At 48.2% G+C, this 15750-nt stretch overlaps 1 protein-coding gene across 6 annotated transcripts in view; it reads left to right on the top strand.

Annotated features, from left to right (window-relative positions):
- The window catches only part of LOC133493130 (synapsin-3-like), a 159166-nt gene extending 143756 nt beyond the window's left edge, over nucleotides 1-15410 (top strand). For all 6 annotated transcript variants that reach the window (XM_061806071.1, XM_061806072.1, XM_061806067.1 and 3 more), the window contains 8 exons: nucleotides 4565-4627; nucleotides 5089-5231; nucleotides 7545-7619; nucleotides 8045-8147; nucleotides 13555-13686; nucleotides 13782-13800; nucleotides 13897-14053; nucleotides 14121-15410. In XM_061806071.1, coding sequence (XP_061662055.1) covers nucleotides 4565-4627; nucleotides 5089-5231; nucleotides 7545-7619; nucleotides 8045-8147; nucleotides 13555-13686; nucleotides 13782-13800; nucleotides 13897-14053; nucleotides 14121-14244 — 816 coding nt within the window. In that variant the 3' untranslated portion in view covers nucleotides 14245-15410. The remainder of the gene's footprint in view (nucleotides 1-4564; nucleotides 4628-5088; nucleotides 5232-7544; nucleotides 7620-8044; nucleotides 8148-13554; nucleotides 13687-13781; nucleotides 13801-13896; nucleotides 14054-14120) is intronic.
- Nucleotides 15411-15750: the final 340 nt, after the last annotated feature.

The raw sequence follows: 15750 nt of genomic DNA, 5'->3' as shown, positions 1-15750 counted from the left end.
CTTTGCCCGATTCTGGCCAAATTTGCGTCGAGTTAAAAATCTCAAGATCGTGAAGGATGTTGGGTGCGGAACGCAAATGATCAGAATATCTAACGCTTTGGAGCCGACAAAGTGGAGCACGCAAGGCTTTATCTTGCTGATCTGAGCGAGATGAACGCAATAAGTTGAAATGATGTTTTGTTTTGTTCTCGTCCCCGTCGGTGGCATCAACAGGCGGGAAGAGACACGTGGAGGAACTCTCCACTGCCCCCAAATTACTTTTCCACGGCGGACCACAATGCAGCGCTGGTACGATTTTGTTCCACTGGAAATGATAGAGTGATGATTTTTTTTTTTTTTTTGAGGGCAGATGCACATGACTGCCAGTCTGCTGGCTGGGCTGGGAAACCCTTTCAGCTGTCTTTCCACAAGCATGTCCTTCTCCTGAAGGGGATATGTCAAGACCCAAATGTTTTTCCATTTGCGATTCCTCTTCGGGTCTCCCCCTTTTCCGCTTTTAAGGGCTCATTTGCGTCCGTATCTGTCCGGTATGTCAACTTTTATGGCGCGACTCCGAGCACTTTCCTATACTTGTCTTACAGCAGAATCCGTTGGCTTTGGTCGAGTCCAGCAGACCTTTACGGGAATTTTCTGACTGTATTTTTTTTTTGTAATTCCTCGATCTTCGGTGGTCACTGAGAAACCATATTTGGGTACTTCTTCAAACCAGTTTACATGAACAGTTTTGCCTTTTGTCGATTCCACTTTTGATTTAACGGCGAGATACCAACCCCTTTCTTTTTTTAGTAGTCTGTAGTTATAAGAAGTGGATGTCACTGTGACTCACGGAAGGCGCCGCAAAACATAGACTGCCGGGCCTTTTCGGGAACATGTTTCTTTCTTTGTTTCTATCACATCTGATTTGCAGATTATGCAAGGAACTTGCAGGTTATTTTGACCGAGCAGGTGGCTCTCCACCAGCACCTAGCCTGGAAAGTTCCAAACTCAGCAGTCGTAGTAATGCACTAGCGCGGACGTTAATGGAATCCAGATGAGTTTCACTTCCACCACAACAATTAGGCAGCTTCTACTGAATCTGAAGTTGCCAAAATAGCCCCGAGGGTCACCATGACAACATGTTTGTTGTGGCCTCGTATCCGGGAACTTTTATGTATATAAATATACGTCATATAAGGCTCTGTAAAACATGTTTCGAGGTTTTACAGCATTGTTAATTTCCATTTTAGGGGAGAAAGAAAGCGCAAAAAGTCACAGTCCTTGTTTACCACATACTACTACAACTTACTGTAGTAAGTTTCTTTCGGCTTGTCCCGGTTGGGGTTGCCGCAGCGTGACATCTCAGATGAACGCTCATATTTGTTTGGCACAGTTTTTACGGCGGATGCCCTTCCCGACGCAACCCCTCTTGGGAAGTCGAGGCCCCAGTGAGATACAAACTCACAATCCTTAGTTTACCACTGAGCTACGGGGCCCTAGAACTATACAGCTGTAAAATAATTCTAATTTACAATGTCCGCTTTTAGCGTTACCCGAATTACATTTATCTAAACGCACGGCCCTGTCATGGATTACAGTGTCGGCGGGCTTTCTTCACACCCAGCTGTGTCTGGGAAAGTCTTCCGGGACCGGTCCGTCTTGCTTCGGTCTGCCCAAATCACTGCGGTCCAGGTCGTCACTGTCGTGCGGTGAAGCGTGCGGCGAGAACGAAACCGAAGACATCGTAAATGCGGGATGTATGGGGGCCTGTATAGAATGACGTAATCACGTGACACTCGCTTACATCAAGCCTGGCAGCCTGAGGCGGGAGGTAAAGTACGGGCCAGACGGGCTTCCCTGAAGTATTTTCAAGACCTGCCAGGGCTGGTCGTCTGGCTTTGTGAAGTCAGCCTGTGTTGCGAAATCAAAGAGAAAAATCAACCGCAGCTTAATTAGATTCCTTTTGCCCCGAGTCTACTTAATGGTTATACCACACTGGAGGCTTTCGGTAGATTTGGACAGGGAACCAAAGTCTGGGTGGCAGTATTCGAAACCAGACGTTCCACAAGCGACACGTTAATGGCCACCAGGGTTTATTTTTACTGGCAGGAACTTGTTTCGTTCAAAACCTCATAAAATAATTGTCTGACGTTCCCACTGCAAGTGGATCTTTTTTCAGCGCCAAACTTGGTCTTGGACTTTGAATTTTTTTTCCCCATGAAGAAATGATGCAATATCTCTTTTCGATGGACCAATTGAGTTGGGTGACAACAGTTGATTCTACCTTAATTGTAATTTTGGGGGGGTAAATTTTGAGGAAAGACACTTTTTGTTTCCTGCGTAAAGATTCCAGGTTGAATGAGATCGCGGCGGAGCGATCCAAGAACAAATGGATGAACATTCCAAGCTTTTCCAGGAGCGTAAAAGCTGCTATATGCATTTTCAAATCCAGTAGTTTGTCATCATGTAAGCGCTCGCCTCCGTGGCTAAAACGAAATAACAGATGTACCGTAGACATTGTTGACTAAATCTCCCCGCAAATTAAAGGTGACGCTGCATGTTTTCTGTGGCTCGTGAATCAGCGAGGAAGCACCTTAAGGCGGGGCAGAGGATGTGGTCGTCTCCCCTCCGCCGTCTCCCACTTGTGCCGTCACTGGCACGCCGGTGGGAATTACGGGAAGGAACGTGTCCAGACAGACAGCGAATCTGTGGGGCCCCGTCCACACAAAAAAAACTCACTTTCTCCCGGGGACAAACATCCGCACCTCGCTGCGACTGAGTCCTTCTCGGATACGTGCTAGCCCCTCTGCGATCTGATCGTTCGTCACGGTAGAGACGTGATTGCGATTTCAGCAATTTTTTTCCCCCCGTTTAGTATTTCTTCCATCGTCACAAGACAAATGACGGCGGTCGGGAATCCAAAGATACGACTTCAAAAACAATGTCTTTGGAGTAACGTCTGTTCTTATCGGACAGACCCAAGTTCTAGCAAAGGGCGGGTCGCTGAGCTCGCTGACGTCAGGGTGGTCACGCAAACGACTGGTAATGGAAAAAGGAGCTTCAAGATACGATCACGTAAGCTTTTAGAGGGACTGATGACATATGAAGAAATGGGCTTCACGGTGTTTAACTCACGGAAGGTTATGCAATGGCAAAATGACACGAGGACCAGCTCAGCCGTTTCCCTTCAGGCGGCTCCACGTTCGAACATTCATGAACAATTCGGTGCCTACAGAGGCTATCAAAGTCTAAACATCCCTTGAGATCACTATTAATCATTTGAAACCCTTTTCCAGTTTTGATGTGACCTGTAAATTGTACAGATTAATTGTAAAAAAAAAAAAAAAATGAATACACAACCGAGACAAGTGTGCGTATTCTCTAACTGGCTTATTTTTACTTTTTGTTTCTAGCCTGAAGGTTTTTGTGCCGACACCGCCAGCTATTTTGAGCAAGCGGAATGTTCTGTTTGGGTATGAACGCTGCCGTGTTCGGGCAAAACACACCTTTCGGAATGAGAGCCCGAAAGTTCATCCTCCGCGTTGGTCGGCCCATCGCACATTTTCCCACAAACTAAGGCCGGACTTTTCCAAAGTGTATAGTCGGTTTATATTCACTGTATGTTTTGCGTTAGTTTTTTGGGGTTTTTTTTTGGCTAATGCGGAAGTGATAGTTAAGACTGTGATTTCACTTTCTGACCCATCACCGGTTCGATGTCTCCGCCGTGCTCCGCCCAAGGCTGGCCGAGGGGAACGCACAAGGGTGTGCAATCCTTTTCGGATGAAGGATTGCAGCTGCCCGGGTGTTTCCCATCAGATTCATTTCCGTTCTAGACGCTTTTGTGTCACTGTTTGTAAATCGGAGGCTTCACCTGTGGATAATTGACGTACGTCTGGGTAAACCGGATGATCGCAATTAGATTCCCGAACATAATTGCACTATGTAATCTGGCAATGTCGCGCCCTGCGTCCTTCACACACCGATTGGCGACGCGCTTTGAAGACTGGAAAAGTCCCTCTTTTAGATTGCCTTCCCATTTCCAATCATATCACATCCACCGTTTGAAAAACCACAGCGATGAGGTAACCTGTTGACATTTCATCCACTTTACTCATCCAAACTGTGAGAAACGTGTTTGCGGTCTGCCCAGTTGGTCAGAACCCATCCCAGTCGGCTGTGGTCTTCCACCCAGCTTCCCAGAACCTCACTCAATTTTTGTGTGTGTGTGTGTGTTTATAAACCAAAAAGCTCGCTTCTTTTGACAACAGGCAGACTAAGGTTTAGGCTGATTTCACGGGACTCGACACCATGTGTCCTAGGTTGCCGTTCTGGACACAGTGTCCACGTTTACCGGACTTGCGCAGTAAAAGCGTTCCATTGCTTGGAACGGTGACCTTAAACCACCCTATCGTCTGTGCATCCCTCCGGCAAATTTGGACATTTCATTCCCAATACGTTTGCATTTTTCTTCCCCGGGGATTGAAATATGTGAGGTCCACGAGCACCCTCCGGGTGGTGCGCCAGATCGAAAGTGAAACGGCCGACTCGTTTGTTCACGCCAATAAAACAAGGTCATCCTTCGCTTCAGGTTACGAGCGCTTCCTATCCTGTGGTGGTCAAGATGGGCCACGCTCACTCTGGCATGGGGAAGGTGAGTTTCACACACACACACCAAATTGTCAAACCCGTCTTCCACCTCTACGCTCGTTAAAAGAAGGTTAATCAGCTTTTCCTGACATTTTGATATACAACTACAGGAGCCTTCATCATATTTTTTATTTCGACCTCTGTGAGTTGTCTGTTTGTCTGGGAAAATGCGAGACACCATCTAAATTCATATATCGTCTATATTTGAATTCAAAATGTGGATCGGGTAAAGCGAGGAAGTATTTTTGGGGGTATGTGTGTGACTGTTTCCATTACGCAGTTTCCCTCTTCTTCTGACACATAATTGCTTAACGGGAGTGACGTGACGTAGTTCAAAGCCGGCACGTGCAAACGTTTTCCAACCTGGGACCGTTCATTATCCCGCTTGTGCACAAGCGCTTTTTTGGCAGGTTGGGGTCCGGGGGGAGGTGCCCGCTTTCTAATTAGCGACGTCTCGTCAAACAGATCAAAGTGGAAAACCAACAGGACTTCCAGGACATCACCAGCGTGGTGGCGCTGGCCGGGACGTACGCCACCACCGAGCCCTACGTCCAGTCCAAGTACGACATCCGCATCCAGAAGATAGGCAACAACTACAAGGCCTACATGTAAGACACATCCCGGAAACGATGCACTTTAATCACTCGTCCCTTCCTCCCTTACGGCCATTCTTCTTCTTCTTCTTCTTCTTCTTCTTCACCCCCCCCCTCATGTCTTCCCTCACAACATCAATCAACCTTTTCTTTGGTCTTCCTCTCTCTCTTTTGCCTGGTAGCTCCATCCTCAGCACCCTTCCACCAATTTCCTCACTCCCTCGACTTCTGGACATGTCCAAACCATCAAAGTCTGCTCTCTCGAACCTTGTCTCCAAAACAACCAACTTCGCCGGTCCCTCTAATGAGCTCATTTCTAATCCTATCCATCCTGCTCACTCCGACATAGAACTTCAACATCTTCATTTCTGCCACCTCCAGTTCTGCTTCCTGTCTCTAATCCGTAAATCATGGCCGGCCTCACCAATGTTTGCTAAACTTTGCCCTTCACCCTAGCAGAGACTCTTCTGTCACATAACACACCAGACACCTTCTGCCAGCTGTTCCCACCTGCTTGGACCCGTTTCTTCACTTCCTTACCACACTCACCACTGCTCTGGATTGTTGACCCCAAGTATTTGAAGTCGTCCACCCTCGCCATCTCTTCTCCCTGTAGCCTCACTCTTCCCCCTCCACTTTTCTCCTTCACGCACATATATTCTGTTTTACTTCGGCTTATCTTCATTCCTCTCCTTTCCAGTGTGTGCCTCCATCTTTCTAATTGTTCCTCCACCTGTTTCCCTGATTTCACTGCATGTCACGATATCATCTGCGAACATCATGGTCCAAAGGGACTGTCCTGAGTCTTTCCTCCACAACTCTTTCCCATAACTTCATTGTGTGCCTCATCAACTTCATTCCTCTATAGTTGCCACAGCACTGCAAGTCCCCTTTGTTCTTAAAAATGGGAACTAGCACACTTTTCCTCCGTTCTTCAGGCATCTTCTCGCCCACTGGTATTCTGTTGAATAAGTTGGTCAAAAACCCCACATCCACCTCTCTAAATTGCTTCCATACCTCCTCCGGTATGTCATCAGGACCAACTGCCTTTCCATTTTTCAACCTTTGTAGTGCCTTTCGAACTTCCCCCTTGCTAATCATTGCCACTTCCTGGTCCTTCACCCTTGCTAATAATTGCCACTTCCTGGTCCTTCACACTTGCCTCTTCTCCTCTTCTTTCGCTCTCATTTTCTTCATTCATCAACTTCCCAAAGTATTCAGCACACGACTGGCACCAGTCAACACATTTCCATCCATATCCTTAATCACCCTTACCTGCTGCACATCCTTCCCATCTCTATCCCTCTGTCTGGTCAACCTGGAGAGATCCTTTTCTCCTTCTTTCGTGTCCAACCTGGTGTTCATATGCCTCTTGTTTAGCCTTTGCCACCTCTACCTTTGCCCTACGTCGCATCTCGATGTACTCCTTTCGCCTCTCCTCAGTCCTCTCAGTATCCCACTTCTTCTTCGCTAATCTCTTTCCTTGTATGACTCCCTGTATTTTGGGGTTCCACCACCAAGTCTCCTTCTCCCCTTTCCTACCAGATGACACACCAAGTACTCTCCTGCCTGTCTCTCTGATCACCTTGGCTGTCGTCGTCCAGTCTTCCGGGAGCTTCGGTTGTCCATCGAGAGCCTGTCTCACCTCTTTCCGGAAGGCCGCACAATATTCTTCTTTTCTCAGCTTCCACCACATGGTTCTCTGCTCGACCTTTGTCTTCTTAATCTTCCTACCCACCACCAGAGTCATCCTACACACCACCATCCCATGCTGTCGAGCTACACTCTCTCCTACCACTATTTTACAGTTCGTAATCTCCTTCAGATTACATCGTCTGCGCAAAATATAATCCACCTGCGTGCTTCTACCTCCGCTCTTGTAGGTCACTATATGTTCCTCCCTCTTCTGGAAATAAGTGTTCACTACAGCCATCTCCATCCTTTTGCAAAGTCCACCACCATCTGTCCCTCAAAGTTCCTTTCCTGGATGCCGTACTCACCCATCACTTCTTCATCGCCCCTGTTTCCTGTAGAGATCCTTTTCTCCGTCTTTTGTTTCTAACCTGGTGTACATGTCATATGCCTCTTGTTTAGCCTTCTCCACCCCTAACTTTGCCCTACGTCGCATTTCTCTGTATCCCTTTCGCCTCTCTGCAGTCCTCTCACTGTCCAACTCCCTCTTCCTGATGACCCAATGTGACAGAATATCCTTGAAAAGCTCACGAGAGGATAATTAACGCAAACAAACAGCGTCGGCCGTTATCGCTGTTGTCGGAACCCGACGTCGCGAGTGACTCAGCCCGTGAGCATTTCCCTGTTGATTTTCAGGAGAACGTCCATTTCGGGAAACTGGAAGGCCAACACGGGTTCGGCCATGCTGGAGCAAATCGCCATGACTGACAGGTGAACCTTCATGACGCGCGATTGGAATGCAAAATGCGGCCCTTGGCTCAATCAAGGTTTGGAAAAGTCGCTCTATTTCTACCCCACCAAAGCGAGTCTCGGTTCTTTTTGATGTTTCTTACTTTGAGTTTCCCCCTTGCGTCCGGAAACTGCTTACTCACGTAGGGCTGAGTTGTTTTTTAATGTGCGAGGAGCTCAAGGCTTCCATATTTAAAGTGCTTTTTCATTGTGTGCAGCTTTTTGTTACAGCTGTGGTTGCTTATTGTTTATTTGTGTGTGAGTACAAGAAATAAAGTGGAGTTGAGTTGAGGTAACTTTGACCGTAAACCGGCGCTGTATAAATAAAATTGACACGATGTGGTCTTTTGTGTCACGCCATCTGGATTTGACACTTTTATCAGTTGGAGGGCGTCGTTGTGTTCCAGATACCGACTGTGGGTGGACTCCTGCGCCGAGATGTTCGGCGGCCTCGACATTTGCGCGGTGAAGGCCGTGCACGGGAAAGACGGCAGCGACTACATCATTGAGGTCGGTTGGAACGGCCACTTCGAAAAAGGCCGAGTCACAGTTGTTGTATTTATTGGGGGGGGGATCACGGCGAACAAAGGGAGGATGTAACCACACGTGAAAGCACACAACGATCAAAGCCTTGAAAGAATGATTAGTCACTCGCCCAAACACGCCAGCGGGGAAACGCAAACAGTCTGCGTCTTCACATAAACAACTGGGCCAGATGTATAGCATAAATGTCGCTGTTTTTAAATGCTTTTAGCCGGCATTCCGCTTTGTTTTAATGCAACAAAACACACTTGTAGGAAAATACCAGAAACTGTCCTTGAGTCTTGACACTTTTTCAAAATCGGCCTCTTGAAGAAATTAACCAACATAACCAACAGTTATTGTGAACACTTTTGTGCTATCCATCCATCCATTTTCTTAGCCGCTTATCCTCACACGGACATGAGGCAGGCTACACCCTGAAATGGTTGCCAGCCATTTGCAGGGCATATCGAGACAAACAGAGGCACTCACAATCACACCGAGGCGCAATTTAGAGTGCCCGTGTGTTAATGTTGCATGTTTCAGGGATGTGGGAGGAAAGCGGAGTTCCCGGAGAAAACCCACATAGGCACGGGGAGAACATGCAAACTCCACACAGGCGGGGCTAGGATCGAACCTGGGTCCTCAGAACTGTGAGGCCAACGCTTTTACCAGCTGAGCTGCCGTGCCGCCACACTTTTGTGCTATTGGGAACAATAACAAAAAAAACTCTAACCTTTTCCACTGTTAATGTGACCTTTAACCGCTACAACTCAATAGTTTTGTTTTTGTTTAATTATTTGGAGAGGGGGAGTAAAAATAACGAAGGTAGCAAATGGTGTTGGTACAAAATTTGAAAGGCCTACTAGAGCATCAGAAGTTTTTTTGTTTCTTATTTATGTGGCACTTTAAGTAGCGGGAGGTGTGTGTTGACTTCTATTTAACGATTCCTTAATTCTAAATGTTTAAAAAACTGTGCAAACTTGCACAACCACATTTTATATATTATTTCTTATATTTTATATACTTCTTTTTTTTTTTTTTACTTTCCCTCTCGAAAACATAATAATGGTGGAACAAGATTTGGAATGACTGATATGGTTCTTTTTTCATTTTTAATCACAAAATCCTGGCGTTGGAACAGGGGTGTGTAGATTTTTCATAACCACGCTCGTCTTTGCGCACCATCCGTTTCGATACGCTCTCCTTCATTTTGTGTTTTGGAATTGTTTGCTGCCGTATTGTGTCGCTTTCTTCCCCCCCCCCCCAAAAAAGATACAAAGTTCACATTTTTTTTATGAGGGGTGGGGGTGTGGTGGGGGGCTCAAGCAGGGAAAATGTCGAGTGGACCAAGGAAATGTGTGGGAGGGTCCTCCTCTGGAGAAACGGCGGTGCGGTATTATCAACGCTTGTTTTTAGAACATTCGCTGGCGTCTGAGGAAACGCGCCGACGAGGGACCTGTGACCACGTGGCCATATTTAGCCTGACGGCGTGACATGGCATTTTTGAGGGGGGACGGGGGCGAGGTCAACAGCGAGAGGGGTCGGCCCCACCCTCTTTGCGTTGACTCGAAACTATTTGGGGAAACGTGCGGCGGCTCCCCTGAGACGTGCCGTCTTTGAGCCGGACTCGGAAAGCGGTGACACAATGTAAACTATGTTCTTCCTCCTCCTCCTCTTCCTCCTCCTCCCCCCCCCCCCCCCTGAACTTCTCTATCTTGCCCGAGCCTTTCAGCACGATGGAATTTAATTAACCGTGGCAGGCAACATCCGTCCGTCCGTCAAAGCTGGAATCTGCTTTTTGTTCCAGACTAAGACGTCGACCTAATGCGCTTTCGGGCACCCTCGTTGAACTCTGGAGCGCACACACACCGGGGTTTGAATGTTGGACGTGTTCTCTTCTCGGAAATGTTCCAACAGGTGCTTGAAAATCCATGAAAAGGTGTTTAATCTCTTTTTTTTTTTTTTTTACAGGCTTTGATTTTGGATAAAGTGCACATTGAAGGTGACATATTGCTTGGATACAAAAGCACATTCATAGACGAATGCACAAATTGTCAAGCGTATGAAGAGTTTTACATTAAGTGCTGCCTCAAAAAATGAAAATGCTTTTATTGGCATTTAGCCCCCCCCCTCCTCCTCCCCCCAAAAAGCTTTTCTCAGGCACTTGTGGGGGGGGGGGACACAATAGGACTCTGAATGTGGTTATTACACAGATAAAATGTGCTTTGTAAAGCTGATTTGATTTTTACGCATATGTTAAACAGAGGCGGCAAAGTGGATCAGCTGGTAAAGCCTTGGCCTCAAAGTTCTGAGGTCCTGGGTTCAATCCCTCCTGTGTGGAGTTTGCATGTTCTCCCCGTACCTGCGTGGGTATTCTCCGGGAACTCCGGTTTCCTCCCACATCCCCAAAACATGGAACATTAACACACAGATACTCTAAATTGCGCCGAGGTGTGATTATGAGTGGGACTGTTTGTCTCGATGTGCCCTGCGATTGGATGGCGACCAGTTCAGGATGTACCCCACCTCTTGCCCGTCGACAGCTGGGATAGGCTCCAGCACTTCCCGCGACCCTGGTGAGGATGAGCGGAAGAGAAAATGGATGGATGAATCTAACATTACATATTTTTAAATGAGGGACGGGGGACTTGATCTGACATATAATCATTTACATTTTGGTTTAAATTTTTTAAAAAAAGTTCAATGGAATAGGCAGCATGGGGATCAGGTGGAAAGCGTTGGCTTCACAGTCCTAAGGTCCCGGGTTCAATCCTGCGTGAAGTTTGCATGTTCTCCCCGTGCCTGCGTGGGTATTCTCCGGGAACTCCGGTTTCCTCCCACATGCCAAAAACATGTAACATTATTTGGACCCTCTAAATTGCCCCTAGGAGCTTACGGCCATGCTACCCTGAGAACGCCCGATCTCTTCAGATCTTGGAAGCTAAGCGGGTTTGGGCTACTTGGATGTACTTGGATGGGAGACCGCTTGGGAATACCAGCTTCTCTCCCCGGCTAAAATGAAGAGGGGTTGCGTCAGGAAGGGCATCCGGCGTAAAACTGTGCCAAACAAATGTGCGTTCATCTGAGATGACACGCTGTGGCAACCCCTAACGGGACAACCCGAAAGGAAAAGAAGATGAAATTGCCCCTAGATGTGATTGTGAGTGCATCTTTTTGTCTCCATGTGACCTGCGATTGGCTGGCGACCAGTTCAGGGTGTCCCCCGCCTCCTGGTCGTCGACAGCGAGGATGGACCTCAGCACTCCCCGTGACCCTAGTGAGCATAAGCGGCAAAGAAAATGGATGGATGGATGTTAAACAGAATGAATAGTAAATACTCAACTGAAGCACAAGGTAACGACCCCCCCCAACCCTCCACTACGCCTACTAATACTCGTACTACGCCGACTACGAGTGAAATCGTGAAATGTCCCCGCAAGAAAAGCCATCTGAAAATGTAATTAGCATTTTCAGGCCGGGCTTTTTATTCTTTATTTTTTTTCCAAGGCGAATGTTTTTATTTTCATTCACGAGTGAGTAATTCCCTCCCTTCAGCGGGCGACTTACGTGCCTGCACAACACGCTTCCCGTCGCGCCGAGCGAACTTTCCCATGCGGCCGGGGCTACATTGTGCAGACAGAAACAGCTCAATTAAAGAGCAGAATAACACCCTTGTGCTTCCAGAGCTGAAAAGGGCCAGTGGCGAGGCTGGGGGGGGGGGGGGTTGTCTCGCGCCGGATGACTCTGGATCCTAATAAATCAGCAGGGTGGATCCCCGGTTCAGCCTGCCACCGCACGCCATTTGGAGCGGGGCGAAGGGGGGCTGGGGCCCGGCCGTCGTTCTCCGGGCCTCCGCTCGGGTCTCGCGCGCTCGTGGCTCGACGGGGGCAAAACATCGCGCCGCGCCCCACGGGGGCCGCCGAATCCCTGCCGGGAGGACCGGCTACGCAGGAAAGTAGGGATTAAAACGGGGGTTCTGCGGAGAAGAATTACAAATTGGGTTGTTATCCGTTTTTTTTTTTTTTCCCTCCTCCTTATTTGGGTTGCGAGTTAACTGGAGAAAAGCCACAAATATGTAAAGTGAGCCCAGTTTCTCACCCTGACTTTAGAAGTATGAGGCACACCTACACGATTCATTTGATGGCTCTTTTCCCCGACACTGTGCATGACCTTTGTAAGGTCAGCGTTGTCTGTTGTCGTTCCTCGGGTCTGAGGTAGGCGCTGTCCGCTTTGCACACAGTACACGATCATCCAGTCACGTCTTTTATGGACCTGGCTTACTCTGCGGCAACAAAATAAAAGCCTTTCGCTGACCGGTTTTTATACTTTGTCTCATAAAGTCCCTCTAGCGGTGTCCCAAAGAATTACTACCTGAGTGCAATCCAGTTGTTTTTAGTGCAAACCGAACTTGTTGATGTTTTGAACGTTTTATTCAGCTACAGCTTTTCTGCACACTATATTTGATTTCCCTCAGGCCAAATTGCGCCGCAAAACGGGAATGACGCCATGCCGGGCGTGGGGGGTGGGGGGGCATACACACGAGCCTCTGCGAAAGAAAAATGCTGCAAACACAACAAATGAGACAGCCATCCCAAAACAACCGCGAGAGAGAAATGCAGCAAGTTCACTTCCACACAATGTGCAGCATTTTCCTCGCACTTGTTTTGTGCGTGCTTCTTTGTGTTGGCGGCATTTTTCCGTTGCAGATGTTTCCTGTGATTGCGACAGTTCATGTTACAGCATTTCATTGTTGCACGTATTTTTATTTTTTAAATGTAATCATTTTTCAGTTCCTGTTGTTTTGTGTGCTCGTCGCGTGTGGTCATTCCCGCAATTGCAGCGATTTGGCCGTTTGCGGCAAATTTGGCCACCCAGTCGGCCACCGTAGGCATCTGCACCCCCCCCCCCCCCAACCGGCAGCCACATATCTCTCCCGCGTGCGTTTGTTTTGACACTCGGGGAATGAGAACGGTCCGTGCCCGAGTGGTTTTCAAGTCCACGTGGACGTGCACGTGAGGTTCTGGCGGCGGCGGACGATGCGGCCCGTCCAAGTCGTACCAGGTGCAGCCCCTCAAGTTTACTTATTTGTCATCTGGAACTTTCCTTTTCGACTATTATACGGCAACAACACACACACAATACCAAATTCAGCTCGTAGTTATACTTTTGACTTATGTAAATTGTTTATTGAGGATGGAGCGAATCAATCGAGCGTGAGAGGAAAAGCCCGCGAAGCTTGTCGCGGCTTCCACTGGTGCCGGTGCAGAGTTCAAAGATTGTGTTCTGTTTGAGTCTAAAAACAAAATGCTATCATGAGGCAATACTGCCATCTAGCGGAGGAAGAGCGGATGTGATGATTTTTTTTTTTTTTTTTTTTTTCGCCCGGGCGCAGGTGATGGACAGCTCCATGCCCCTGATTGGTGAACACGTGGAGGAGGACAAGCAGCTGATCACCGAGCTGGTCCTCCATAAGATGGCCCAGGTGCTGCTGGGAGTTTCCACACCGCCGCCGTCTTCAGTCAAGGTAACGCCGTCAACTGCGCCCGTCACAATTCGTTTACGTAGAGCCGAAAAATAAAATCTTTTCTATCCTTTTCTCCCCTCGTATTTTCTCTTTAGACCACACAACCCAGACGAGGTGGGAATCTTCCCGAAAGCGACTTTTGCTTCTCCTGCCATGTCTTATTTTATCTTTTCTTTGATTCTTGTTGAAACAAATGTGCTGCGCTTCCAGGCGGACACCGTTCGGGCTCCGCCTCTCCGTCCCAGTCGGCCCAAGGTTCGCCGCAGCGGGCCCGGTCCGCCACCACCTCCCCCAGCCAGTCGTTTCAGCCGGGGCCCATCCCCGACGCCTCCGGACCCGGATCTCAGAAACAGTCTCCTCAACTCAAGTGAGTAAATCTCCTCTTTACGGCGCGCGGGCCAGGTTTGTCCTTCAGTGCTCCGTTTGCCGCGCAGCAAATCGCAATCGCTGACCAACACCTTCTCCGAGACTTTGCGCGGCAACGTGAGCGACGACGAGGCCAAGGCCGAGTCCATCCGCAGCCTCCGGCAGTCCTTCGCCAGCCTCTTCTCTGACTGAGAGCCTCCTTCCTCCTCTTCCTCCTGCTTCCCGTCAGTCTGCCGAGGAGGTCTCGCAACTTCATCTTCTGTCCTCCCCCCCCCCCCCCCTTTGATCAGTTTGTGACTGTCCACACCCTTCGTTAGTAGAAAGGCCGAACGAGTCTTCCTCTGAGAATTTCGATGTCGGCGCAGGCACAGCAATAAAAACCCACCTCCGTTCAAATCTTTAGTTTTCGCCTGAGTTTTCTGTGCCTGCTTTCCCTTATTTGACACACTTCAGTCCCTCCATCGCGTTTGACATCTCAATCCTCTGCAGAATAATGTCACTATTTGCACCTCGCTTGGCCTTTCTAGTGGCGGAGGATTGCAAGTCACAAGTAATCCCCCGTCACCCACCTCCCGCCTCTTCTGCTTGATATTTTCTTTTCGTCTTCTTTTGTCAAACCGATGAAAGTGTTTTTCGCGCTACGTTGTGGTCTTTGCGAAATATCGATTCGTTTCGACGTCTGCAACCCCAGCGTCCGTGGCAATATTGGGGCCAACTCGAGAGAAGCGTAACGATGGGGGAATGAGTCGTGCCGGGCGTCAACTAGAGGGAAATGAAAGGGTATAAGAAGCTCCTCAACTCACTTTTATGTAGTTTTTGGGTGGCAAAGCATGACGTTAAGCTTCTCATCTCCGTTTGCAACAGTTCGGTGGCACCAAGATGCCACAAGAGGGCGACAAAGCAATACTTTTATATTAGACCGTGCTTTGGTTTGGACATAAATACGAGTGAATCCGATACATTTGATTCCCTCCCCAAAAATCATGCTTGGGGGGCACTGAACGTACTCTTTTGGGCTTCAGCAGCGTCTCCTTGGCCGGATGTAACCAAAGCGCTTTTAACCCCACGAGAAAGTAGTCCGCCGCACGAGCGATTCGATGCAAAGGCGCAAACGCCGTCGTCTTCCGTCCTCCTGCAATCTCCGCTTTTCTTCGACTATTTCCATTGTGGGGGGGGGGACTGATAGCTTACAATTGCAGCTGTGCGCAAGCAATGACAATGTACTGTAATCTTTAGCCCCCTCTGAGCCTCACACAAAAAAATGTAATGTTGAATTGCTGTATTTTTGTTGTTATTCTGCATGAAACTGTACAAATGTGTGTGTTTGTGGGTGGAGAGGAGGGGGGGGCTGCGCGTGGTAAACAATAATACTACCACAACATTTTTTTGTTTAAAAAAAAAAAAAAAAAAAGCTTTTATTTGCAATAATTAATGTGCTCTTTGAATTGTTCACCAAGAAGGCTGCTCTCTTGGAGGGAGGTGGAGGGGTCAGGTTCCAGGAAATTCAAATGTTGAGTGTTTATTCATTTTTTTGCCGGAATCAATTTTGTTTTCGCATAGCTAAAAAATGTACATATTGCGCTCCGATGTCACCCACAGCAGGAAATCGACGACCCAGCGGTAAAGCGGGAATTGCATGGCCAATGTTTGATTTCATCACCCTATGCACCGTGTCGAAGGGACCAAAATTTTAAACTC

The sequence above is a fragment of the Syngnathoides biaculeatus genome, chromosome 20 (genome assembly GCF_019802595.1).
Source record: "Syngnathoides biaculeatus isolate LvHL_M chromosome 20, ASM1980259v1, whole genome shotgun sequence".
Lineage (NCBI taxonomy): Eukaryota > Metazoa > Chordata > Actinopteri > Syngnathiformes > Syngnathidae > Syngnathoides > Syngnathoides biaculeatus.
Note: the sequence above shows the minus strand (reverse complement) of the source record. Positions and strands in the feature narration are given on the sequence as shown.